General features: G+C 41.4%; 1 protein-coding gene across 1 annotated transcript in view; it reads left to right on the top strand.

Annotated features, from left to right (window-relative positions):
- Ppm1h (protein phosphatase, Mg2+/Mn2+ dependent 1H) overlaps positions 1-26716 on the top strand; it is a 256218-nt gene that overhangs the window by 84477 nt on the left and 145025 nt on the right. The window contains exon 2 of the mRNA XM_026392985.2: positions 5377-5539. Coding sequence (XP_026248770.1) covers positions 5377-5539 — 163 coding nt within the window. The remainder of the gene's footprint in view (positions 1-5376; positions 5540-26716) is intronic.

The following is a 26716-nucleotide window of genomic DNA, read 5'->3' on the forward strand; positions in this document are numbered from 1 at the left end:
TAATTACTCCTGCTGAGCAGTATCAACAGTGTGAATTTTTAAGCCTAAACTCTTCAGGTCTTTATCTTTCCTCTAAAAATAAAAGTGAATTCTCTATTTTTTGTTTATTTCTGGGGACCTGGGACCTGAGCTTCTGAGTCCAGGATACTGGGGTCTGGTGCAGGTGCTTTGGCTGGGAATTTGTAATCATGTGGGATTCTTTCAGCACCATCACATGTGGCTTGAGAGAAGGGCTCAGGAGCAAGTGGCCTTGTCCAGGTCCCCTGCTCTGGGCAGTGTCCTGCCATGCCACTGCCACTGAAGGGTTCTGAATGTCTGGAGGTGGCCTGTGTCCTTGAGGTGGCAAAGGGAAGCTGATGGAAGAGGAGGGAGGGAGGAGGAGGTTCTCCTCTAAGTCCCCTGGCTGTATAAAGTCCCCTCTCTGTATAAAGTCCCCTGGGTCCAACAGAAGAGGCAGCTATTTTTGTATTTGATCTTTTATATTAAATAGCATATTGAGTGTTCTCAGCATGCAGGCACTGTTGAGTGCTCTTAGCTAGACCATTTAATTCTCACAACTCTTCCATGACAGGAAGTGATTATTAGCATCTCCCTTTTAGAGGGACAAAGTAACCTGCCCAGGAACCCACAGCTAGAGCTGGGAATTAGCAGAGAGCAAGTTTGAACTAGTTTGTCCCTGCTCTTCTGGGTGCCTCTGGAGGGGAAGGAGGAGTTGGTGAGTAATGATTTGACACCTAATAGGTGGCACTGGAGGATCCTTCAAACCATGTCAATGATTGACTGTCTGTTGATTCACTGTTGTGTGCAAATCCTTTTGAAAACAGCCACAATGACGAGTGCTTGGGTCCAGTGATCTTTGTGGCAAGGGCTCACTATTTAAGAATTCTTGAGGATATTTACTTGCCTGTATTTAGGTATGGGGACCCTGATGCAAGTTCTCATATCAGATGAATGTCCTTGAAGTCAAGTTTATGAAAAGTTGAGAAATCAGATAACTTCATAATTTAAAAATTGCAATTAAAAGCAGGAATTTTCTGCTAAAATTCAAGTGGAGCTGGTTATCAAAATAAGGGACTAGTGTACTTTACCAATCGAAAGAAGGAAAACGAGTTTCCCAAGAATATGAGAGTAGTGCAGAATGGATCACTTGCTGCTGTTTTTATGTTCTCAAGATCACGTGGTATGTAAGTCATAACTTTAAGCTACATCTATCACATACACATAGGACTTTTAACTTCTGAGTCTTTGAAATTCTGCTTACCTATTTTTACAAGGACAGAAAGAAAACCTAGGGGTGATTCAGTTGAAGGTAGGTTGGTAGGTTAAAACAATACACAAATTAAGTAAGTTTGCTACTTCTCTCTCCCTAGAAAGATATGTGCTGTTCTTCTATGTTTTGAAAAAAAAAAAAGTGGGTATAAACTTTCTGTATTGATGAAACAATAGCTTTCCTTCCCCTTCACCGTCAAACATTTTTCCTTTTTAATTTAGTCCTAACTTCAACTTACACAATTCTTTTCTTTTTTTATTTATTCTAATTTATATATGACAGCAGAATGTGATTTAATTCATATTACTCAAATAGAGCACAATTTTTCATGTGTCTGGTTGTACACAAAGTAAAGTCACACAATTCATGTTTTCATACATGTACTTAAGATAATCATGTCCATTTCATTCCACTGCTGTTTTTCTACCCCCAAGCCCCCTTTGATCCCTTCCTCTCCTTTGCCCTATCTAAAGTTTGATCCTCCAATGCTCCCCCTCATCCTCATTATGAATCAGGATCCTTATATCAAAGAAAACATTCGGCATTTGGTTTTTGGGGATTGGCTTATTTCACTTAGTATGATAACCTCCAGTTCCATCTATTTGCCAGAAATGCTATAATTTCATTCTTCTTTATGCCTGAGTAATATTCCATTGTGTATATATACCACATTTTCTTTATCCATTCATCTATTGAGGGGCACCTAGATTTGTTCCACAGCTTAACTATTGTGAATTGTGCTGCTAAAAACATTAATGTGGCTGTGTCCCTGTAGTATGCTGTTTTTAAGTCCTTTGGGTATAAACCAAGGAGTGGGATAGCTTGGTCAAAATGTTCAAATGACCTAATTCTTTAAGTGACTAAAATTCCTCCTGCCCAACACACAAATTTAGCAGTTCATTGAATTTGATTCATGAAATACACCTAAGGACCTGAGATTTGCAGAAGTAACTTGACTAAACTCTGCCACTCACTAACTATGCTTATCTTTTAAAAGACTCTAATGGTGACAGCTACTTCCTAGAGTTGTCAAGAGGATGAAATGAGTAATTGCTACATATGAAATGCTAACAATAATCTCTGGCGTGTAGACAGCCTTCAACAAGTTTAAGATAACATAGCTCTTCTCCTGCTGAGAGCCACAGCGGAGTCGGAATGGCCCCTGGCATTTTGCCAATAGTATTGGTTGAGAGGCGAGCCATGAAGATGATGCTGGATTGATTCAATTGTATATTAGACCTTTACTGTCCACCTTGGGTGCGGGTGCAGAGTTCCGGGGGAGTGTGCTGGTGGAGTTTGGAAATAAAGTTTGTTCCTGCTTGAGTAACTCGTGATTTGTGCCCAGCCAGACTGTGGCATTCTCCCATCAGGAAGTATCAGGGTTAATTTCTGTCTGGTTCATTCCTTCGTGTAATCCATAGCACCTGCTATGTGTCATGTTCTGCAGAGAGACCCCGGGCTCTTCATCTCACAGTCCATTACCTTTAGTTTAATTTCAAAGGAAATATTTTCCTTCTTTGTAAGAGATTGGAAAATAACATCACCGAAAGTATGATGATTCATGTCCCAGTACATTTTAAGTGTTCAAAATAAGCATCACGGGCAGGTATGATTTAGATGAAGAAAAGTACCTGTTGCTCTCAGGGAGCTCCAATGTCACACTAAAGCAAGAGACAAGAACGGAATGTAGCTACTGATACAAATGCCAAGTAGTGAGTGTATTAACTCCACAATTTGGGAAAACAAGTTTTCATCGATTTATTTTTAGATGAATTAAAGATTTTCTTTACACTTGATTTAAAAAAAAGCGTTTTGCCTTTGAAGAGCAAAATGAAATGTTTGAGTTGATAGTGATTGCACTTTGGAGAACACAATTGAGAAGAATCCGGATTTTCTAATAAAGCTGTCTAGAGTATGGAATTTGAAATGATATAAAATATGGGGTAAGGGGTCAGGGATGTAGCTCAGTAGTAGAGCACTTGCCTAACAAGTAAGTACAAGGTCCTGAGTTCAAGTCCAGCACTACACAAAAGATGGGGGCAGGGGGTGGTGGTGGATAAGAGTTATGTGTGTGTTAAAGGGCTTGATTTTTAAATTGATATTTTGATAATGATATTTGTTAGTATTTTATTATCTGGATAATAATCAACTGTCTGGCTAAACAGACAGGTTTGTAGGGTAGGGGCTGCCGTGTGGCCACTAGATAGGCAGTTCTGGCTTTTTGATATTTCGCTGTGTTCAGTGTGATACGGCAAAGTAAGGTCACCAGTAATTTTTCTTTCACGGCTCTCCTGCTTTGATGAGTCACAGCAGCACAGACCTCTGAACCACGTGCCGCCAGGAATAGGTGCACAGTAGGAAAATAACTCAACGGAGAGCTGGGGCAGAAAGAGCTCCAGACTTGGAAGTGTGTTCACAGCTCTGCTGCATTTAGCCCTGTGACCTTGTGCGGGTCACAGTCTCCCAGGGCCCTGGGTTTTTCATGCATAAAGTAAGGTTTCTGGGACCTCTTGGTGAAGTTAGGTCAGCTTTGGAGTTTAATGTCACTACCAAGGACAGGAGAGGACAGACAGAAGGTAAATGATTTTTAATACTCAAAACTATTTGATGGAAAAACTAGTGAAATCTGAATAAGGTCTGTAGTCTGGGCGATGGTATTATATCCACTTGGATTTCTTGGATTTGATATTTTACCATAGTTACCACTGGGGAAAGATGGTACATAAGACTCTACTATTTCCGCAGCTTATTCGAGTCTATAATTAAGGGGGAATTTTTTTAAAAGTCATTTGAGAATGATAATTTTTTACTTAACTGGTAGGAGGGTGTATATCTGTATGAACAGAGCAGTGTACACACCACACTCACAGAGTAAATTTCCATTTGGCTTATCTTAAATGAAAACAAACAATACCAAAACCACCCTTTTTTTTTTTTTCCTTGCCACTGAGTTCTGTGAACTCCACACTGTCGGCTACTTTGACCTTGTTGAAGTTTCAGAAAGGAAACACAACCAATGGCAAATCAAGGAGAGTTGTCTTTCAGGAAATCTATTCTAGCTGCTGCTTAATTGTTTAATAACATCATGGTTCTGAAGATGAGTATTCAGTCGCCTAACACAGGGACGGTGTATGGAAGACACATTGTGGTTTTCTGAAGCATCCCTGTGCTTAGTAATTAGACAAGGCCAAGTCTACGTGCTGTGGTATTATTTTTATGATGGGTGTTTAGTGTCCAAACCAGAATGTGTTATAGCCCAGTGTGATGAGCATTATTCTACAGGACAAAAGATGGAGGATTAAAATACTTTTAAAATAGCCATGCACCACACCTGTGATCCCAGTGAATTGGGAAACTGAGGCAGAAGGATTATAAGTTTAAAGCCAACCTGAGTAACTTACGCAGACCCTGTCTCTAAATAAATAAACACATAAATTTAAAAAAAAAAAAAGAGTTGAGGATTTAGCTTGGTGATTTAGCTTGCCTAGCATGCACAAGGCCAGCATCCAATCCCCAGTTACTAAAAATTTAATGCTTTTAAAAGAATACACTTTTGATCCATTCACTTCCCTGGGTGTGAGTAAAATGGACACAGCATAGTGAAGTGTGATTCTTTATTTGCTCAGAGTTCACAACGTGCTGTAAATTGCCACCATGTTGGTTGCTAAGATCGAAGGTGGATTTCCTCTTTTATCACTTAGAGGAAACACAATTCCCTGAGCCAGCCAGTCTGTCATCCTGGTAACTGCCACAATGTTAAGGCTCCAAATGAACCTGAAGGAGTGATTGCCTCCTGTGTTCACTAGAGTGGGTGGTGGAGTTGATCACGTCTATCAAACACCTGTGAATGCGAGCCAATCTCAGAACAACTTTTTCAGTGCGTGTTCCGGCGGGGGCTAATATAATTCCATTTCTTAAAAATCTGTTTATTCAGGAGGATAAAATATAGAGACCCTAAGGTCCTTTGCCTTAAGTGGTGCTTTAGTTTTTTTTTTTTTTTTTTTTTTTTGCCAGCTCTGGAGACCCCTTGGCTGACCCTTGAGAGGGAGATGCTCAGCTTTCCGGGAACCACTCTGTCTGATCAGCTTTTCTGGCTTCTTCTCCAGGGTTATCAATGCCGGGAAGAGCACACACAATGAAGACCAAGCCAGCTGTGAGGTGCTCACTGTGAAGAAGAAAGCAGGGGCCATTACCTCAACCCCAAACAGGAACTCCAAGAGACGGTCCTCCCTCCCTAACGGGGAAGGGCTGCAGCTAAAGGAGAACTCGGTAAGACCCCCCTCCGTGGTTCTCAGGGGAGAGGAACAGCCCCACCATAGCATGTCAGGGCTTAATCGAGGTGAGGAGTGGAGGTGAGAAAAGCATCATCCCAGAGTGAGCGGGGTGCTGGGTCCATGCTCAGGGCCTCACACCTTCCAGGAGGGTAGCACTAGTTGAGTGAGCTGGCGTTTACATTTGTAACCAAGTAAATAAATCACCATCCTTCTCTATAGGTTTTCTCTAGAGAGTTGTATACTTAATCTTTGGTGGTTTCAAAGAAGCCACTTCTAGGTCTTTGTGAAAGCAGTGATCCAGAAGCTTCTCATGAGGGGTGGAAATAGCTCCAGCTGTTGGCTCAGAGCCCTGCAACGACTTTGCCCCTTTCTTTCCGTTGCCTATTCATTAGAGTTGTTCAGTTGGAGCCTGTGCCTGACACTGTTCCAAATTAATATTTGTTTCAGTTGGCCTAAAGCCCTTGCAGCCCATGGGGTGGCCTTGCAGACTGAATGACCTCCTATTAATCAACCACAAAGCATGTCTCCTCTCTCTAGTTTCTGGAGAATAAAGCAGACATATCCTCAGAAAGTTCTGAAGAATCCCTCAAAAAAGGATAGGGAACAGTCAGCAGATTATGAACAGTCTCTATCTATCAACAGATTATTAATCCTATGGAGAAACATTCCCTGGGAAAACCAGGGGACAGTGAACCAAATAACCCACATGTGACTATGCTAATGATCTTAAGGGTATTGTTGTACAAAAAAAATTTATATAATTTTAAAAGATCTAGGAATCTCTTCTTAGTCTAAAAAAAATGGTGTCTTTTTACATTTAGGCTTAGAAAATAAGAGTACTGATTAATTTTACAAGTACTAGCCCATTTTAGAGTTGGAAAACACAGTGACCGAGGGATTCACCAGTTGTACTGTGTCAGGGCTGAAGGAAACATTGTGTTAGGCCCATCCCAAAGAACCAGAATCAAGGGTGCTAATGGGCAAGATAGAATAATCATGGCTAGGGATACAGGCTCTAGGATAAGATGGCCCCGGTGAAATCTACCACTTATCTGCTATTTAATTTAGGGAGAGTTATTTCTTATTTGAGCCTTACTTTTCTATGGCATGAATAGGGATATTAACAGGCTGATTAAATATATGAAATTAAATAGTCTGTGGAAAACTTTGAGCCAGTGTCTTAATTAATAAATCCCTAATAAATGTTAGTGACGATTATCCCAAGGGCAACTCTTCTTCTGTCACTGCATGGATAAGGTCCAGTGAATTTCATATGTTTGTTCACTTGTGAATTGGAGATTATACTGCTTTCACTCCTACTTGACAGGATTATTTTGAGAATTTGGCTGTTATGGGAAAGGGCTCAGAAAATGTAAGGTATTAATGATTATGGAGTGTGAGTGTCAGTGACTTAATGTTGTTCTTTCCTCTGGTATTTCTTCCCTGCCACTGGGAAAGACAGTGATTTCTCTAAAAACAAGTCAATGTGGAATTTGTCCTAAGGCCAGTTAGTGATGGCATTTTTCCTTTTTTGCTAACTAAGTTCCTTCTAGAAATGGAGCCAAGGGTGATGTTTACCTTCCTGTCATAAGAACTGTGGAGCTAGTGTGGTGAACTTTAGGGTGGAGCCCTGTCCCTGCTCTATGATGGCTCTGAATCTCTGTGGGGTCCATGCCCCAGGAGGCAGCAATGAGGTACCGGGCAAAGTGAGCAGAGCCTGGGCCTCTATTTCCTGCCTCAGCCTCAGTAGCTTCACTCATATCTGCCTTATGAGGTAGGCTTCTTATTAGAGTTTCAGGCAGGAGCTTTTATTTTTTATCTTTATTCCTTTTATTTTTCATTGTGGTATACAGCATGAATATACATAAAATTATTGACATACATAAAATTTGTCATTGTATGGTGTACAGTTTTAGGTGTACAGTTCAGTGGCATTGACTATATCTACGTATTTATGCTATCATCACCAGGATCCAACTCCGAAACTTTTTCCTCTTCTCAAACTGAAGCTCTGTGTCCTTGAGACACTAACCCCCCCCCCATTCTTCCTTCCCCTGATCTCTTGACAACCACTTTTTATATTTTTTTTTCTTCATGAATTTAACCACTCTAAGGACCTCATCAGTAGAATGGTGTAATATTGGTCTTTTTTATGTCTGTCTCTTTTCACCTAGGATAATGTCATCAGGGTTCATCCATGTTGCCTCATGAGTCTAAATTTCCATCTTATGTGTCTCTCACATTTTGTTTATCCATTCATCCACTCATGGAGGCTTGAGATGCTTTCACCTTTTGTCTATTGTGAATAATAAGGCTTTTATGAACATAGGTGCACCAATATCCCCTCAAGTTACTGCTTTCAGTTCTTTCATACATAGGAGGCAAGTAGAATTGCTAGGTTATGTGGTAATTCTGTTTAATTTTTTTTATGGTAATTCTGTTTTCCACGGGCGCTGCACCATTTTACATTCCCACCAACAATGCCTAAGGGTTCTTACATACACTTGTTATTTTCTATTTTTTTTTAAATAATGGTTTTGCCAATGGGTATGAAGTGATATTTCATTATAGAATTGATTTACATTTCCCTCATGACAAATGATGTATTTTTATGTGCTTATTGGCCTTTTATATACCTTCTTTAGAGACACGTCTATTCGACTCTTTTGCACTTTTTTTTTAGTTGGATTGTCCTTTTTCTGTTTGCTTTTTAAAAGATTGCAAACCATGACCTAGTGTGCAGATCAATCACTGAGCACTTGCTGTGTACGAGGAATGAGATGCTGGGAGTTCAGCAGGGAATGAAACAGACTACAGTTCCTACCCACAGGCTGCTGACATCTATTGAGAGAAATGGTTGGAATACACGGTGTGCCAGATGACAGATGCAGTGGGGGAAATGGAATAGGAAAGCAGGACTCTAGGAAATGGGGAAACATGGAAGCAGGATTCTAGGAATTATGAGGTTCTAGGGGGAGCTGTAGAAGGCAATGCTGAGAAGGTAACATGGGCATCTGTCTGGAGGAAGAACATTTTAGCATTCTGGGCAATTATGAAGACCACGAGGTGGGAGCAGGCCCTGTGTTCTTGATAATGAGCAAGGAGGCCATGGAAGTGGGGTGCAGCAATCTGGCAGGTCTTTGAAGGTCATGGTCAAGTTTGGGGCTTCTATTTTGAATGAACGGTTTATTAGCAAAGGACACTGGATACTCTTTTTTTAATATTTATTTTTTAGTTGTAGTTGAACACAATAACTTTATTCTATTTATTTATGTGGTGCTGAGGATCGAACCCAGGACCTTGCACATGCTAGGTGAGTGCTCTACCGCTGAGCCACAAGCCCAGCCCAACTGGATATTCTCTTTAAAGAGGCCAGTAGTTTTTCCCACCTAGAAGGTGTCCCCTGGAAAGTAAAACTCAAATGCGGTAGCATTTAAGGAAACATAGTGAGATTACAGGGCCTAGGTCTTTTGCACAGTCAGGTAACTATAGATAATGATAATGTACAATGTATTTCAAAACAGCTTAAAGAAAGGATATTCAGAGTTACAAGGCTCAGAGCCAAAAAGCATCTTTGGGACACAGGTTCCCCCCTTGAATCTGTTCCTTCACCCAACAAACACAGTTGAGCACTGGGTCTGCATACTAAGCCTTGGGATAAGAAGATGAGCTCCATACAGCTCCAGTCTGCCTACTGCTGGAGGGGAAAATCAGTAAGCAGTGACACTATCGTGTGGTGAGTTTTGATAAAGATAAAAATCCCAGTTTGTATGGAAGCCCTCCTCACATCATGAACTGGTAGTTTTAGGAACAGTCGAGAGATAGATCAGTTTAAGGAAGATTTCCTAAAAAAAAAAAAAAGTGAGTTAAGCCATGGTATTAGCCGGGCGTGGTGGTTTACGCCTATATCCTGGTGGCTCCAGAGGCTGAGACAGGGAGTTCAAAGCCAGCTTTAGCAACAGTGAGGCACTAAGCAACTGAATGAGACCCTGTCTCTAAGTAAAATACAAAATAAGACTGGGGATGTGTTTCAGAAGTCGAGTCCCCTGAGTTCAATCCCTGGTACTCTCCACCCCCGCAAAAAAAAAAAAAAAAAAAAAAAAAAAAAAAGCTATGGTCTTAAAAAGTGAACAAGAGGGCTGGGGTGTAGCTCAGTGGTAAGAGCACTTGCTTGGCATGTGCAAGATCCTGGGTTGAAAGCCCTACACTGCAAAGAAAAAGGGAAAGGTAAAAAGGAAATTTGAATAGATATTAACCAAGCAAATATGAGAAAAGGGAGTTTCTGATATGAGGAACATGCCTAGGCAGAGGCAGGTTGGCATGAGAGACATGACACATATCTTCTATTGTTTCAGAGCACATGTGGTCACTTGGAGGGTGGTAAGGCAGAAACAGCAAGCAAGTTTCACACATGACAGTTACCAGATGCCGTAGTAATCTACAGTTTTAACCAAATGATTTTAGACAAGGGGACACTAAATTAAGACAGTAGTGGCTGGGGTGGGTAGCTGAGCTGGGAAGTCTAGCAGTGCAGAAATCCAGGGAAGAAACGACGAAGGCTTAAAATGAGGCAGCGTTGAAGTGAGGGACGGGCTCAGAAGAGATGATGTGAGAGACAGCAATTGAGAGGACCAGTTGGCCAGCTGCTTGAGGCAGGGAGGGGGTGAGGATGGCAGGCCCCAAGCAGTGTATGTTGGGCCAAAGGAGGTGCAGGTGGAAGGGTGGGGACGTGCAGAGAGGGCAGCCAGAACTTTGAGGATATTAATTCTGCCTTTCTAGGCAAAAGTGTTTCATAGGAAGAAATAAAGGTTTGGAGCTTAAGAACATATCTAAAGAGGTTTAGATCTCAGCAGTTCTAAGAGTTGAAGTTGAAGATGTGACTTATATCACAAAACAGGAAAAATTCAAAAACAAAAATAATAAAAAGTAAAAATCTGGTGCCAAGGGCTTTCTAGAAGTTCCAAGAAGTGAGGGAAGTTGTAAGGAGGTGGGTAACTCTGCCACGGGCCACAGAAAGTTCAAGAAAGATAAGGATGGAAAAGCTGTCACATAATATCATGAGCAAAAGTGGAACAACAGGACAAATAGCAACTTACCAGAAGACACAGTTAGTGGCCTTGAAGAATAGCCAAAGAAGATGGGTGGGCTCCATCCTGGAGACATGTGCAAAATTTCTTCCTCCTTCCTTGACCTCTTTGTTCCCCACAAATTTAGTAAAATCATAATATGTATTCCCATAAGACTTCTTTCATGAATGATTGTAGAAAACCTAAAATTTCCTGTCAAATAACATAAAATTCACAGTGAAAGGAATTGTCATAGGAATGTTTTGTAGGAACTATCAGTGATGTGCACAACAATTCAGCAAAAGTGTGACTATATTTGATGACATTTCTTACACTGAGTGGCAACAGGGTAGCTAGGTAGCGATGAGGTGACTCTCAACTACAGATAATTATCATTTTGATAATTAAGATTTTAAGGCAACCTTAAGTCATTTCTCATGCCAACTCATGGATGTTTTATCCCATGAATACAAGCCATCTTTTAGCCTAAGAAGTCAACTTAAGCCTTCTAATTTAAAACATACAATTCTCTTAAAAATATTTTGGTGGATAAAATAATCAAGCATTATATTCTGCCTCTCCTGACTTTGGTGAGGATGTCGGGGGGGTGTGTCATTTCCTGTATTTGACTGCCTTACTTCTAAGAAGGAAAACAAATTGATGTCAAGTTCCATCTACATGAAAAGTAAAATGTCAGAGGTTGAAAAAGTAAATGCTTTAAAGAAGTCACAAAACTTAAAAGGAGAACAAATTTAAAAATTTTAAAGTGTTCAGCTTAGTAGTACTATAGCCTCAAGGAGCTATGGTTGAATTACTTTCTTCTCCCTTTCAACTACTCTGCAATCCATCTAAGTTTGGTTGTTTCTTAATTAAGAGATTAGTGATAGGATTCATAAGAAATAAGTCAAAGCATCTCTTTTGAGGAATAAGGTAGATGGGTTTTGAGATCTCTGATCATATGGATGCACAGTGCAGTAGAGAAGGTTTTTCTCAATGACAAGTGAAGGTGAAACTTTTCCTGTGCCTGAATTAATTTGGGCTATTTTATGTGTGATGAGCCATAAGCCTCTTAACCATTCGTCTACTCTGGTTACTCACTTGGGGAGTAGGGTGAGTAACCAGGAGGAAGGAAATCTAAGATGCTAGCATTCCCACAGTCACTTTCATAAGACTGTCCCTTAGGAAAGATGCCATAAGCTAACTGAAGAGAACACACTGTTCCCAGTAGCCTCTTGCTCCCACTGAAAGCCTTTTCATTGCACAGACCAAGACCTGTGGGAATTTATGAGCATCTCTAGGTTTTCTTTCCTTTGGTTTTGAAAGGATATAAAGAGTTATTTATCATAGTGAATACCACGCACAAGTAGTCAGAGCTTTTCCAAGAGCTTTTGCTTCTCAGTTCCCAACTATCTAGTCCTTCTGAGAATGAGATAAAAAGGGGAGAAAACCAACAGATGATTTCTGTAAGGAAGGAGAGAGTTCACACTTAGGGGTATGTTACAACCTTAGTATTAAGAGAAGAAGTGCAGAGCTAGGGATATAGCTCAGTTGGTAGAGTGCTTGCCTTGCCTTGCATGCACAAGGCCCCAGGTTCAATCCCCAGCACCACACAAAAAAAGAAGTGTATGTCTGTATGTGAGATGCTTGGGTGGGAATAGTCAGGGTACTGTGGCAGTCACCAGAACACCCCCCGCCCCTGCCATGAGTGACTCCATATTTGGAACACATTGTCTTTGGCTTGAGACTAGACTCTCGTGGACCATGCATTCCAAGTCTATCTCTTTGTGAGTACCCTTATGCTGTTTTAGTCAAAACACATCAAAGTGTGTGGTTTCAGTATGTTAGTTCAGGGTCTGATTACAATAACAGGAGATGGCTGTGTCAGCATCAGGCCAAGTTCATCAGCAGGGGAGAGGGAAGCTGATTATCTTTCTCAGCAGCCCATAGGGCAGCACTGTGGGAATTCAAGGCAAGCAGGAACAAACTGGGACAGGGAGAGGTAAAAGGGAAGGGAAAGGGGGCTCATTCAACTCTGAACTAAAGGTCTGCCACCTTTCCATCCATTTTCTGAAAAAGGAACTCTTTCAACTCCAGAATATTAAAGGAAAGCTGCCTCTGGTTCCACGTGGCAGTCTTCCTGGAACACTGGACACTCCTATCTGTTGGTCCGCTCCTTGAGACCCTGTCAGCTATAAAAAGCAATAAGAGTGGCCTTTTGTTCATCTCTACGTGTCTACTCTAAATTTTCACTTTGTTCTGTGTGTGTCAAGAAGATGTAAACTTTCTCTACTTTTTTTTTTTTTTTTTTAATGCTGGAGGGCAATGATTTCCTTTAGAACTCTTGTCTCTTGGGCCCAGGGATGAAGAATTGTTGCCAGTGATTAAGAAGGATGACTTTTACCACCAGGAATCAACAAGGCTGATGTCAGCCAGAGTAACTGTAAAAGTTCCCACCTCCGTGGGTGTTGGTTTATCCTGGAGGGCAGGTTTGACCAAGATAGATGCCGTAGCTGAGACCACAACTAAAACTTGCTTCCACAGTAGATTTCTCCACTGTGGCAAATCTTCAGGCTACAAATAAATAAATAAATAAATAAACAATGTTGAGCTGGAAACTTCTCCTTGCTTCACTTGTAGTCTCACTTCCCACGGCGTTTGGGGGTGGGAAGAATCCTGGAAAGGGCCATAACTCTTAAGATTTTTTTTTTCTTTCTTTCCTCCTTCTCCTTCATCAGAGTCTTCTTTTATTTTTCAAATATAACACTTAGCATTCATGTGCCAGACACTGAATCTTAGGACTTTGCCAGCATTGGTTCACTTAACCTCAGACTACAGAAGTCAATATGTATTGCTATTATTATTTCTGTTGTGCTCATGAATAAACTGAAGTCAGAGATTGACAGCAGGGATCCCAGGCAGTCTGGCCTCGGAGTCCAGATTTGAAACATGCTGTCTCTTTATACATTAGCAGTTGAGAAATGTAGCAACTTTTAATGTTGATATGTCTTCCTTCCTTCCCTCCCTTCCTTCCCTCCCCCCCCTTCTTCCCCTCCCCTCCTCTCTTATTCTCTTTTCATTTTTATTTTGAGACAGGGCCTCACTAAGTTGCTGAGGCTGGCTTCGAACTTGAGATCCTGCTGCATCAGCCTCCTGCACCACTGCAATTACAGGCATGCACCATTGTGCCCGGCTGATATGTCTATTTCAATACCATTTGATACTAAATATTTTCTCCTTTTCCTTGTCATTTCTCATTTCATCTGTGAGTTAAGTTAGAAGGTGTCCCTTGTTGACTTCAAAATTGGGTAGCAGCTCTTCCTGACAGGTGAAGTGAATTGTCCTTACAGTACATAATTCTTGCTAAATTACAAAAAGATTAAAAGACTCTCATTCACATAAACCATGACAAGGATAAAAAACCTGATTGAATAACAAGTATCTCAGTTTGAATCCTGGATTTCCCACTTACTTGATGAGCTGCTTTTATGCAAGTTTCTTGACTTCGCCAATACCTCATTTTCCTCATCTGTAAATCAGGGATAATAGTTTCTACCTCATAGTGTTAAAAATATGAAAAGTGGTTAGAATAGTGCCTGGCATGTGGTGCTTGACAAAAATTATCCGATGTGGTTATTATTATAATAGCAGCACTTACAGCTGCATTTCAGTATTATCATACAATACTTATAGGGTATTTTGTAACTAATTTAGGGAAAATTTGTTGATGTATAAGGTGATAGCTTGAGAACATTCCTAAGATAATTTGATTCTAGAATAAACCAGAACACAACTTTGCAACAAAACCATTGCAAACTTCAGACTTGCTAGCTCTGTGAAACTGGTATGTATCTAATAGTGTTTTAAAATATGAGACAAGCCAGATATGGTGACATGTGCTCAGCTACTTGGAAGGCTAAGGCAGGAGAATTGCTTAAGCCTGAGACTTTGGGCCTAGCCTGGGCCACATAGTGAGGTCCCATCTCTTTGAATAAGTAAGTAAATAAATAAATTAAAATTGTAATTCAAAAATAAAAAATAAACTTATCCTATATCTTATTGTCTCATGAGAAGGAAACGGTATACTCATTGAAGTATATAAAATTAAGGGGTGTTTTCCTCCCCATTGCAAGGCAAAATATCTAAATAAGTCATAAAGAGAGGTATAGTAAAGAAGCAAACTATGGTCAAGGTTCCAAGTGGACAGCAATAGAATGTGGGCCCTAGAAGGGACTTTGATAGTTATTCAAATTCCTCCTCACCTTTCTTCCTCACTGTTTTATTCTTGCAGTCAATGTGTGGCAGTGAGGATCCAGTTAGAATCAAGAGATTGAAAGTTATATGGACAGAAGGCCTACCACAGAAAATTTTGGACCCAGAATTATCATGTTGGCTGTGACCCCTTGAAAAGTGGCCAGAAATTTTATGCAAATCAAACCATATAATAGATTTTAGTGAGAACCAAGAAAGTACCATATCCCTGAGGCAGCTTTTGTAAAATGAACCTCAAGATTTGAAGGTGGCAACTCTCATTTGTGATTCTGCCTTTACTCTATGTATACAGTCCCTCCCTCGTTCATGTGGTAGGGAAAAAGAAGAGGGTCATAGAACGCATGGAGTACTTCTGTCCCCAATGGAAGGCATCCAGGGGACACCACTTCCCCCTCAAGACAGTTATTTCGATAGTAGCAGTCTCTAGACTGTCAGTTAAAAACAATTTTTTGGAATGTATCCCCAATGTGCTTTTCATTCATTGAAACATAACCTTACTACTATATATCCATATAGTATATAATTACTTTACAATTGAAAGAATACCATTAAAGTTTTAAAAATAATTCAAAGGCCTTATTTTCAAATAATAGCAGCCGACAATTTTATGGTGTTAATCATATTCCAGGCATTGTTCTGAGTTCCACCCCCCCAACACCTCCACCCCCGCCACCCGCAGCACCTCATTTACCATCTTGCTGAGAGCAAAGGCTTCATGCTATCATTAGCTCATGTCTCAAGGCACAGCTCACCAGTAACAATAGCGAGTCTAATTCCATATTTCAGCTGTCTCTTTCAGCGTTTCAGTTCTTTTGACTAGATATGAATATCATCATTGTCAGACATGACTATATTGTCATCGTTGGGAGTAAGAGTGCCAGAGCGGACAGGATCTTTATGTGCTCATCTCTTCAGTCAGCAGTTTCTTTGCAGAAATGTTTTTCTAAAATCTGCTGTCCGCTCTGCAAGGCATAATTTCATTTAAAAATTAGTATTATACTGTTCTGTACCATGTAGCCTGAAACAGGGTGGGTCACCGTACACACCAGAGCACCCCCAGCTGCACATGCCCCCAGGTGTCCCTCTTACTGCCACCTGGGGGCGCCAGAGTCAGAGTCTATGAGAAACACCAGTAAAGCTTAAATTCTGCATTTTAACTGTGAAAGGATGCCAATGTGTCCATTGATTGTTTTTAACACCCCCTGGGGTTTGTGTGCTCCTTGTGGAGAGCATCCTGGGGGAAGGGGGTGGAATGAAGAGGTTTTCCAACCTTTAGAACTCTGTGCAGTGACTGGAAGAATGCAAAGCCCTTATTTCTTTAAGCTGCTAAATACCTAAACCTCACTCTAGGTTTTCCGTGCTTCCTGCCTTGCATCTCAGTATCTCTATCCTGCTGCACAGGAAACATCTGAGGTTGTCTAGAGCACCCCTTCCCGCCCCCACCTTCTTTGCCAGCACTTCTCAGGAGGTGGTGATACCTCACTGCCACCCACATGGGTCTCTGACTTTTTGGGTCTATGGATTCCTCAGAGTTAAGGTGCACCTGGTAAGGCTCCTGTTTTGATAGGGCTAAAATGCAGACAGATGATTTTTGACATTTTTGGTTGGTTGTGTAATTACAGCAGAAGCTGAATGGACACCACCTACTTATATAGGAAATTAGTTCAAATTAGCTCCTTGATCAGTGATAGATTTCTGCTCAGAGCACTCATATTTGTTGAAAAGCCCAGGTCCCCTTTCCAGTTGGGACATAATAAGCTCCAGCATTACAGATGATCTTGAAAATTTGGAAAAGACAATAAGCCATATTATTAAGCAGCTGTTTCTAGGACTTCTTCTGAGAAAAGAGAATGTAACTTTGGGCCTACTTTAGAGAAAGCCTAAGAGAAACTGTACAGTTTAAAAACACCTATTTGTCACCTTCTGGAACCTTCCTTTATCAGATTGTAGATATAATTTTCCAGAGAAGGATATGCAAGTTGTAAATTTCATGTAAGACTAATTTTGTTGATAAGTGAAGTAAGTTAGAATGAACAAATGAACTTCATTTGTTAAAATATAATATTGGTAAATTTGAAATTCATTTTGTCTAGATCATGTTGCTGTAAATCTGGAGGGTCTGGTTTTTTAGGCGTAGAGCTTGGTTCTAAGCTGGTGCCCAGAGATGTTTTTAGATACCATCAGGAGAGTAATGCAGAGTCAGTGCTGAAAAGTTGTAGCCACTAAATGATGACCCAGGACCTGTGCACCGTTACTACCAAGCAGCAAAACAGCTGGAAATAATGCAGGCAACATTGACGTGCCAAAGGAGGCCTCAGAATAATGGAAGCTAGGGAGGTGAGTACACAGAGTTGTGTGTCATTGGGAAGTTGGAAAGATTCCTTATGTCGAGGTCAGAAAAACTGGATTCAAGTTCTACCTCTGTCCATGCCCTGATTTCACCATCAGTAAAAAATGGGATAATGGCCACTGTTATATGGGGGTGTTAGGGAGGTTAAATACAGTAGATGCTCAGTAGATGCCCTCTGAACTGGGACTTTGTAGAGGGGAAGTAATTTGAAAACAAGAGCCCCACAGTGGGGTGAGACGAACACCCCATTTTGCAGGGTGAAGAGTGAAGAGCTCAAGAGGCAGCTTGGCCTCCCTCCTGCCCGGAGTCCCCCAGGCTGTCTGATAGTGAGAGTAGGCAGTCACCATTGCTTCAGGGCATTGGCTTCTCTCCTCATGGTATTTCACATTCGTTTATTTGTTTTTTTTTTTATTATTATACAGTACAATTAGCTTTTTTCTTTTGGAGTGCAGTTTTGTGAATTTTAACAAGTGCATGGATGTGAATAATCACCACTACTGTCTGGATCCATCAATGTTCCATCACAACATCTCTCCCTGCCATCCTTTCTAGTCCCGCTCCCTCTAACCCAGGGTCATCTGCATATTGCATGCATGTTGTCCCCTCCTGTAGCACTGGGTGTGTTTTTTGTTTGTTGTTTGTTTGTTTCCTAACACTCATCACCCTTGTCCTCTTCTTCATATGGTCCTATTCTTGATTATTAGTGTCAAAGAGCTTGAGAACTGTTATATCTTATTCCCTGCTTTACCCTAAGTGCCCACAGGGAGCCTGGCATATAGGAGGGGAGACTCCAAGCCGGTCTTACAGGAATCAGTCCTTACTGATTTCAGCCTTTCTTTATCTTCCTCCTCTTCCTTTTTCTTTCTTCTTTCTTTCTCTTCCTTTTTCCCTTTAAAGACAAGAAGGGGGAAAAAAAAGTTATTATTAAATTTGCTGTTTAATTCAAAAAGCAGTTTTGGAGTTCACATTTTTAGTTGCCAGCATATACACAGAAGAGAAGCACGAGCTTCAAAGTATTTGTTTTTGTCTGTCTGTCTGTCCTGTTTGCAGGGCTGGAGATTGAACCCAGGGCCTCGTGCCTGCTGGGCAAGTGCTCCACCACCGCCCCAGCTGTTGTCCTTCTTTCAATAAGGAGATGAGAGAAGTTAAAGAACTTGCTCAAGATCACATGAAAGTAAATTCTAGAACTCAGGATTGTCTTGACCTGCAGCCTGGGGTCTCTCTATGTTAAGACACACCATGAGAGAGAGAATTATTTTTTTTTTCTCATTTGCAATTGCCTAAGTAAATCACCCCACTTTTAAGTAGCCAAGGCGTGATACTGTGTTGCCAGTGCCGTTCCCTGAGCCTCTGTTCTCTAGCAGGCACTCCCCGGGAATTCCAGAGCAAGTGAGAGACACAGGAGTCTCTGTGACTACAACTAATACAGACCTGCCCAGGCAATGCCACCAACCATGGGATAAACACTGTGGCAGGGGACATGCAGAGGCCAGGGGGAGATCATGTTCCCACCAAAACCTGGAGGAAAATACTTCCCAAAGCAGAGAACTAGGAATAGGTGTTTCAGACAGAAGAAAAACATGGTTCTAGAGGTAACTGAGGGTTAGAAGAAAGGAAATGAGGGATGCCCAGGACCACTGATGAGGAGCAAGAGATGCGCTGGAGTGTGAGTAGCTGCCAGATCATTCCAAGCTGGTAAGGGACGTCAGCATCCAGGACACTGAAGTTGTTTAAGGACAGGAGAACGTCAGTAAAAGTTCTAGTCAACAAAGCCATACAGGTGTGTTTACAGAGAAATAAGATTTGAGATGCTATAGAAATATCATGTTCTTGCACCTGGTGTTTCTACAAGCCTGTCTTGAGGCTCACAGCTGGTGACAACTGGTGACAATTGGGTCACTCCGGTTGCCTTACTCCTGGCTTCAACCCCTGATGTTGATGAAGTCCTCAATGCTGTGTGACACTGGGGAGACACTCGTTCCTCAAGGTTTTCGGGTCTGACTAGAAGCAAACCATCTGCTTACCTTGCAGCAGGTGATGGCATCATTTTGAGGAGAGGTTGAGAGAGGAGCAGCCCTCACAGCCTTTTCCATATAGCACATCCCATTGATCATGCTACTTTTTTTTTTTCCTATGGTGCTGGGGATTGAAGCCAGGGCCTTATGCATGCGAGGCAAGCACTCAACCAACTGAGCTATATTCCCAGCCTGATCATGCTACTTTTGAAGACAGATTTTTATTCTCTGTCATATCTTGGTCACATTTTTATTCTCCATAATGTGTTGGTCACATTTCAAAGACCCTATCACCCTCTCCAGCCTCCTAGTGTTTTTTGTTTGTTTGTTTGTTTGGCGGGGGGGGGGGGCAAACAAACAAACAGGGATTGAACTCAGAGGCACTTGACCACTAAGCCACATCCCCAGCCCTATTTTATATTTTATTTAGAGACAGGGTCTCACTGACTTGCTTAGTGTCTTGCTTTTGCTGAGGCTGGCTTTGAACTTTTCATCCTCCTGCCTCCCAAGCCACTGTAATTATAAGCATGTGTCACAGCGACCAGCAGTCCTGATGTTCTTTAAACTGTCTCCTGAAGCCATTCATCCATATTTACACTGATACTACTCTAACCTGGGCCCTCTTTGCCCTGTGACAGTGACCTCCTGGCAGCACAGCTTTTGTGGTGCTGTCTGATGTAGAGCCAGTGCCATGCTTGAGGGGCCAGCCAGTGGATTGAGGCCTCTGTCTCCAACCTCTCACCCCAGCCTTATCTAGACCTCAAGGCCACTGTCCCTAGTGTGTCAGTATCACCAAGAACTTCCAGGAGGAGTGGCATTTGAGCTGAGTACTGAGGAAGTTAGGCAAAGAGGTAGAGAGTGGGGGTGGGATATTGGTGTGAGTGAGATTTTGAATAAGAGCTAGAACATGGAGAGACCATCAGAGGCTACAGCAGAGATTTCAAACTGAGGGCCCACAGTTAGAAGCCAGCCCAAGGAGCAGGCTGTTAGGCCAGTAAGAGAAATATCTATGATCAAATTTTGTGTTTTAGTGGGAAAAAAACCTAATGGTTGCAACTCAAATTCCAGTGTAGAGAAATGGATTACTGTGCCAAGTGTGTGCAAGTTAAGGAGAGCTTTCCCTCTGGGCAGGCAGAGTAGGGGGTGGTGTTGAGGGCTGAGGGCATGGACGCAGGTACTGCCACCTCACTGCTGGTGACCTAGAGCAGTTCCTCGTTTTCCAACTGTGTAAAGTGGGTCTGATAACCACACCTCACAGGGTAGTTATTTGTAAGACTAGAGGAAGAATTAAGTGAGTTCATATTTGTAAAGCATTTCGAATGTTGCCTACTACTACGACCCAATTAAATGGTGGGTCGGTTATTCTAGACCAATAACTGGATGTTTCTCTGACTTTAGGGTCTTTCACTCTTGAACAGCTAAGCTGGGACCTGAGCATGTAAGGAGAGCTCATTTTGTGTTTATAGTTCTCCAAATCCTACATCACTCTCAATGTCCTAGGAGTACACTGACAATTTTGAAAACTCTTGATGAACTTAATTTTATCTAGTTCAGGGGTATTTTTTTTGTTGTTGTTTTTGTTTTTTTTTTTAAACATTTAAGTCTTTTCATCAACCAAAATCCTTGGTAAAGCCCTTACATTTATAACTAATAAAGCCATGCTTCTGTGATTGAAACAAAGGTCAAGGGGACTCACCTCTTACACAACCACTGCACTTCCTCTTTCCTGAGGTAACATTTCAGAACACAAGGAACACACTGTGAACCTCACTGTTCTGGTTGGCTCTGGGAGATGTGACTTAACAAGGGCACAGAGAGAACAGACGGCAGTTTAGGGGCTACAGTGTGGGTCTCCCGACTGCTTAACAGTCCCCCCTCCATTAAGATCAGGGATTCTCAACTCTGGCTGTTCATTAGAATCCTCTGGGGAGTTTTTAAAAGACTCAGTGCCAGGGCCCCACCTTCAAAGTTACTGGCTGAACTGGTCTGGGCCACAGCTGGATTATTCCGTGTTTAATAAGAAATAGACTTTCTTTGTGAAAAAGAAAGCCTTCCAGGTGTTATCTGCAAGAATTACTGATTGCATTAAAAAACCAGGCTGTACCAGTTATGGCATCATCATGCAAAGGGGTTCTCTGCATTGGAGTCCCCAGTCAAGTTTCTTCTTGACCACTTAAAAATATTTTTTTGTGTGTGGCACTGAGGATTAAACCCAGGGTCCTGAAATATTTCCTCAACTGAGTACTGTTGCAGTGACTGTGGATTTTGCTTCCCATCGCTGAAGGAAATGGATTACTTGTCAGGAGAACTTTGCCTTTTAAAAACTGTATTGGGGACTGAGAATGTGGTTCAGTGGTAGAGCACTTACTTTCCTAGCATGTGTGAAGCCCTGGGCAAAAGGAAGAAGAAAAAAACCTGATAGAACCCGATTGTACTATGGCTCATTTTATGGGATTTATTAGTATTCATTCCAAACGATGGCTCTGGAAACATCATAACATTCCACATAACAGAATCCGGGCCTGGACACTGATATTCCTATCACCATATCTCTCATCTGCTCCTGTGGTAGTGCCCTTAAAAGAGGTTTGCTGGGTCTTAAGTCAAAGAGGGCTGTGGTTGTACATGCAGGATTTAGTCTGGTGGCCTTCTGTCCTTTGGGGTCTTGGGTATAATGAGCAAGAAATCCTTTTTTTTTTTTTTTAGCTGTCTATAGACTTTATTTATTTATATGCGGTGCTGAGAATCAAACCTAGTGCCTCACGCATGCTAGGCAAGCACTCTACCAATTAGCCACAACCCCAGCCCAAGAAATCCTTTTGTTCTACCACTTTTTCCTGATGGTGAGGATGTTTTCAGACACAATACCCTGGTGAGGGAGATCCAGCCTGAGAGAAGGACTCTTCCCCACTAAAACAGTCTGGCAGATGCTCAACATGCAGACTGGATCACTTCCTTTTTGACAGGGTTGATGTATCCACTTGATGGTCAGACTTACTGGTTAATGTCCCTTCTGCATGAAGGAAAATCACTGTTTGGACAGAGGTCACGTAGGGAGTATAGCACAGCCTGTTTCCCACATGCCCATCTTCCACAGAAGTTGAAGGCTGGTGCTCAGACTTCAAAGCCTATTGACTCATCTTGGTTATGTTTTTATATGCAAAAATAAATAAATAAAAATATATACAGTATCAAGGAAATGAATTATATTGAAGTGGTTATCAAAAATTCAACCAAATTTGTAATATGACATTTATTAATGCAGAAGATAACAAAAAGAGCTAGTAGAGGGTTTAATAATGACTGCAATTTCAAAGTGGTAGTGAGCACAAACAGTAACTCATGATATTTGGAATAGCAGTATGCTGGTTCTATCGAAAACCAAGTTACAGGTACTGCTGATACAGTTGTTCCCTATATTCATAATAGGAGGAAATGCCAAATTTCAGGGGTTTGTATGTTTGTTTGTTGTATGGCACTAAGGATTAAACCCAGGGCCTCCCATGTGCCAGGCAAGAGTCCTGCCACTGAGCTACATCCCTACATCCCAGCCCAAAATACTAAGTTTCAGAAGTTTGTGAAAATAAAGATCCCTGAATCCTATTCACAGATGCCCTAAATTAAGAACCCTGGTTTCTGGCACCAGCTTTGCTCCAGGTTGATACCCACTTCTACCTACTTCTCATTCTTTTTTGTGCCTGCACCTGCCTTATCTAGCAGTCTGCTTTCTCTCCTGTGCATCCAATGAGTCCCATGTCCCTGGATCTTGTTACAAAAACTATCACCTGTGGCTTATCCACATCATGAAGCCCACATGACAAAAAGCCCAGAGGCTAAACCGCTCAGGTCTTGTGTGGCATCCCAGGCAGGGCAGCAGGGCCCATCACATGACCTTCCACTTTTAGACTTTGTTTGTTTGCAGGGGGGTTACTCTGCCCCCAGGTACTGCTTCTGTCACTCAGACAGGAAAGAATAAAGGACCAAAGATGAGGCCATATGGGCACAGTGGTGCACACCTATATTCACAGCTACTTGGGAGGTTGAGGCAGAAGGAGAGCAAGTTCAAGGACAACTGGGTGATTTATTAGGACCCTGTCTCAAAATTTCAAAAAGGGCTGGGGGTGCGGCTTCAGTAGTAGAGCACTTTCGGAGCATACTCCAGACCCTGGTACCAAATAGGAAAAATAAAATAAAATAAAATGGACTAGGCCAGTCAAGCTGATCCTTTTTATCAGGGAAAATGATAGCTTTCCTGGAAGTTTCATCCAGGAAACTCCCAGTTGCAGCCAGTGTATCATGTGACAACACAGAGCTGCAAGGGAGTCTGGGAGATATTTTTAATGGGCACATTGCTGCCCCAAACAGAAATCAGCAGTAACATGAAGGGGGCATAGATACTGGGTGAGCCTCTACCAGATTCTTTCCTGTCACCTAAGCATCTAGGACTCAGCACTCCTGGACTGCCAGTGTGCTGCCTTCCATGTCACCTTGCAGTCCTTCCCAGTTGTGTTTGTCTTGTCTTCAAGGCCCAAGTTCTTCCCCAACTTCTTCAGTGGAGAAAACTTGGAATCAGCAGAGGCACGGGAGTCCTTTGGGCGGCTGAAGTCCAGAGAACCACTTACACAGACCTTGTCCTGATGGCAGTGGTCACAGCCACACCTGCACACTGCTCCCCACATGCTGCTTAGCCAGTCACTTGACATAAATTGCCTTTTAGCCCTCCCATACACTCCCCATCAGGTAACCAGCACCTGCATTTTGCATGTTCGGAAATCATGGCAGAGACTTGTTAAGCAACAGGGGCAGCAGCTGGTACCCCACCCAGCCAGGGTCCAGCCCCTGCTGCCGCCCTAGCCTGGCACTGCCAACCTCTCGGCTGATTGGTGTGAAAGATGTGCTTCAAATCCAAACCTCCTAATAGTGAAGTCCTTGTTCTTTCCACTTCGCTTGCCTCTGAGTTTGGACGCCTGCTTTAGGGTGATTTTATTATTCTTGTGTGTTTTTTTCCTGCCTGAATTTGGTTCATTTTTTTTTTCTTTTAGAATAAGATTTATCTCCTTTTACTTTCACTTTTATTCTTCTCTCTTAATCCTCACAGTATGGATTGAGTGGTCTTTTTTAAAACAAATCAATTTTGTCATTCTCACTCAATTCATGGCTTTTTATTACTCTTGGACTAAAGGCCAAGACCCCTCATGCATTTTGTAAGGACTGAGTAGTCTAACTACTACTTCTTTCTCCAGCCTCCTCCTCCTCCTCCTCCTCCCCCTTTTCCTGTCTACTCCCCACATTGAGCCAAGGAGCCATGGTTTAGTCTCCTTTTAACTCTTCATGCACCTTCCCACCACAGAGCCTTTGTGCCTGCTATTGCTCTTGTCTGGCAGTCTCTCCATTCTTCTCCTCATCTTGTGAACTGCCATGCAGCCCTCAGCCTGATCCTCATGTCCTTATGACCTCATCTCCAGTGTACCCATCAATATAGGCTGGTCTCATGGCACCTCTCCTTGTGATCTCCCATTTATTTTGGTTATTATTTGATTAGCATCTTCTCTACTGGATTGTTAAGACTAGGTTATATCTGATATCTCTTTTTTTTTAATTATTTTTTTAGTTGTTGATAGACCTTTATTTATTTGTACGTGGTACTGAGAACCAAACCCAGTGCCTCACACATGTCAGGCAAGTGTGCTACGTCTGAGCTACAGCCCCAGGCCCTGTCTGATATCTCTTGAACTAGTCTTTTAATCTCACTGTCTGCTATAGTGCCTATCATATAAAAAGTGCTCAGTAGATGTTTATTAACTAATAAACAATGAGTTCATCTCATTACCTAGCATAGAATTAAATGAAAACAGTGTTTGAAAGAGCACTAACCACACAGCATTTTCTTTTTAAAAAAAAAAAAAATTTAATTGTAGTTGGACACAATACCTTTATTTTATTTATTTATTTTTAATGTGGTGCTGAGAATCAAACCCAGTGCCTCGTACGTGCTAGGCAAGTGCTCTACCGCTGAGCCACAACCCCAGTCCCTACACAGCATTTTCTAGCACTGTTCTAAGATGAACCAAAAGAACTTTATTTGATGACTTCAACTTAAAAAAATAAAATTGAAAAGACTTCATTATTTGTTTCTGTGGGTCAGATAGACCTATTAGTTAGAAATGGATGTTATATGCACCTTGCCCATATCTTTATCAGTTTTCTGAAAATAAAGATCTCAAATGTTTACTTAATCTTAGAATTTAATATCCTAACCCTCTGGTTTATAGCATATTTTTTCACATATAAATTTTTCCTCAGCTGTATTGAGATATGTGACTGAAATTATATGTATTTAAGGTGTACAGTGTGATGATTTGTAATGATTTCCACTAGTTAATGAAGACATCTGTCACCTCACATAACTACCAGCTCATAGATATTTTGAAATATGTGATCCAGTATTGTTAACTGTGGTTGCATTGTGTACATTATTGTGTTATAAGGATAACATTCTTTTTCTTCTTAGCACAGAAAGTTTATAACCTTTGACCACATTATCTCCCCTTCGCCCATCCCCTAGCTCCTGTAAATCATGATTCTCTCTGTTCCTATGAATTGGATGTGTTACAGTCCACATAGAGGGAAAATCATGCAGTGTTTGCCTGTCTGTGCCTGGCATATCTCACTTAGCATAACATCCTCAGAGTTATCCATGTTGTTGCAATGGAAAGAATTTCCCTCTTTTTATGGCTGAATAAGATCCCATGTTTTCTTTGTCCATTCGTGTCCTTATGACATCTTCATGGGTGGATATTTCCATATCTTAGCTAGTATAAGTAATGCCACAGTGAATTTGAAAGTGCAGATATCTTTTTGAGGTACTGATTTTATTTTCTTTGATATGAACCCAGATCATATGGTAGTTTCGTTGTTTTTTTTTTATTTTCTGAGGAATCTCCATACTGTTTTCCTAATAGCTATACCCATTTACATTCCTAAAACCAAAGCTTTTCTTTCCTTCGCATCCTTACTCACATTTATCTTTTATTAATATTTTTGTAGTAGCAGTTCTGACAGGCATGAAGCTGTGATCTGTATTTCCCTGTTGATTTGTGATGTTGAGCACTTTTCTATATTCCTGTGGGCCATTTGCAAATCTTCCTTTGAAAAAAAAATCTGTTCAATCCTTTTCTCACTTTAAAATTAAAACAGAAAAAGTTGAAAAAAATAGTAAACTTTACATAGCAATAGAAATTGGCCAAAATGAAACTTTTAAAAATGAAAGCATCCTTCCTAAACCTGGGATGACATCTAGGTAGACTAATATGTGTGTAATGAGATTTCTTAAAGAAGAGAGAAATAATGGCTTAGGGGCTTTGGGCAGAGCTCAGGGTTCAGTGGTAGACACTTGCAAGTGCTAGTGCAACATGGGCAATGTACTGAGTTCAATTCCTAGCCTCAAAAAAAGAGAGGAAAGGAAGAAATGC

Source organism: Urocitellus parryii, chromosome 5 (genome assembly GCF_045843805.1).
Source record: "Urocitellus parryii isolate mUroPar1 chromosome 5, mUroPar1.hap1, whole genome shotgun sequence".
In the NCBI taxonomy this organism is placed as follows: Eukaryota; Metazoa; Chordata; class Mammalia; order Rodentia; family Sciuridae; genus Urocitellus; species Urocitellus parryii.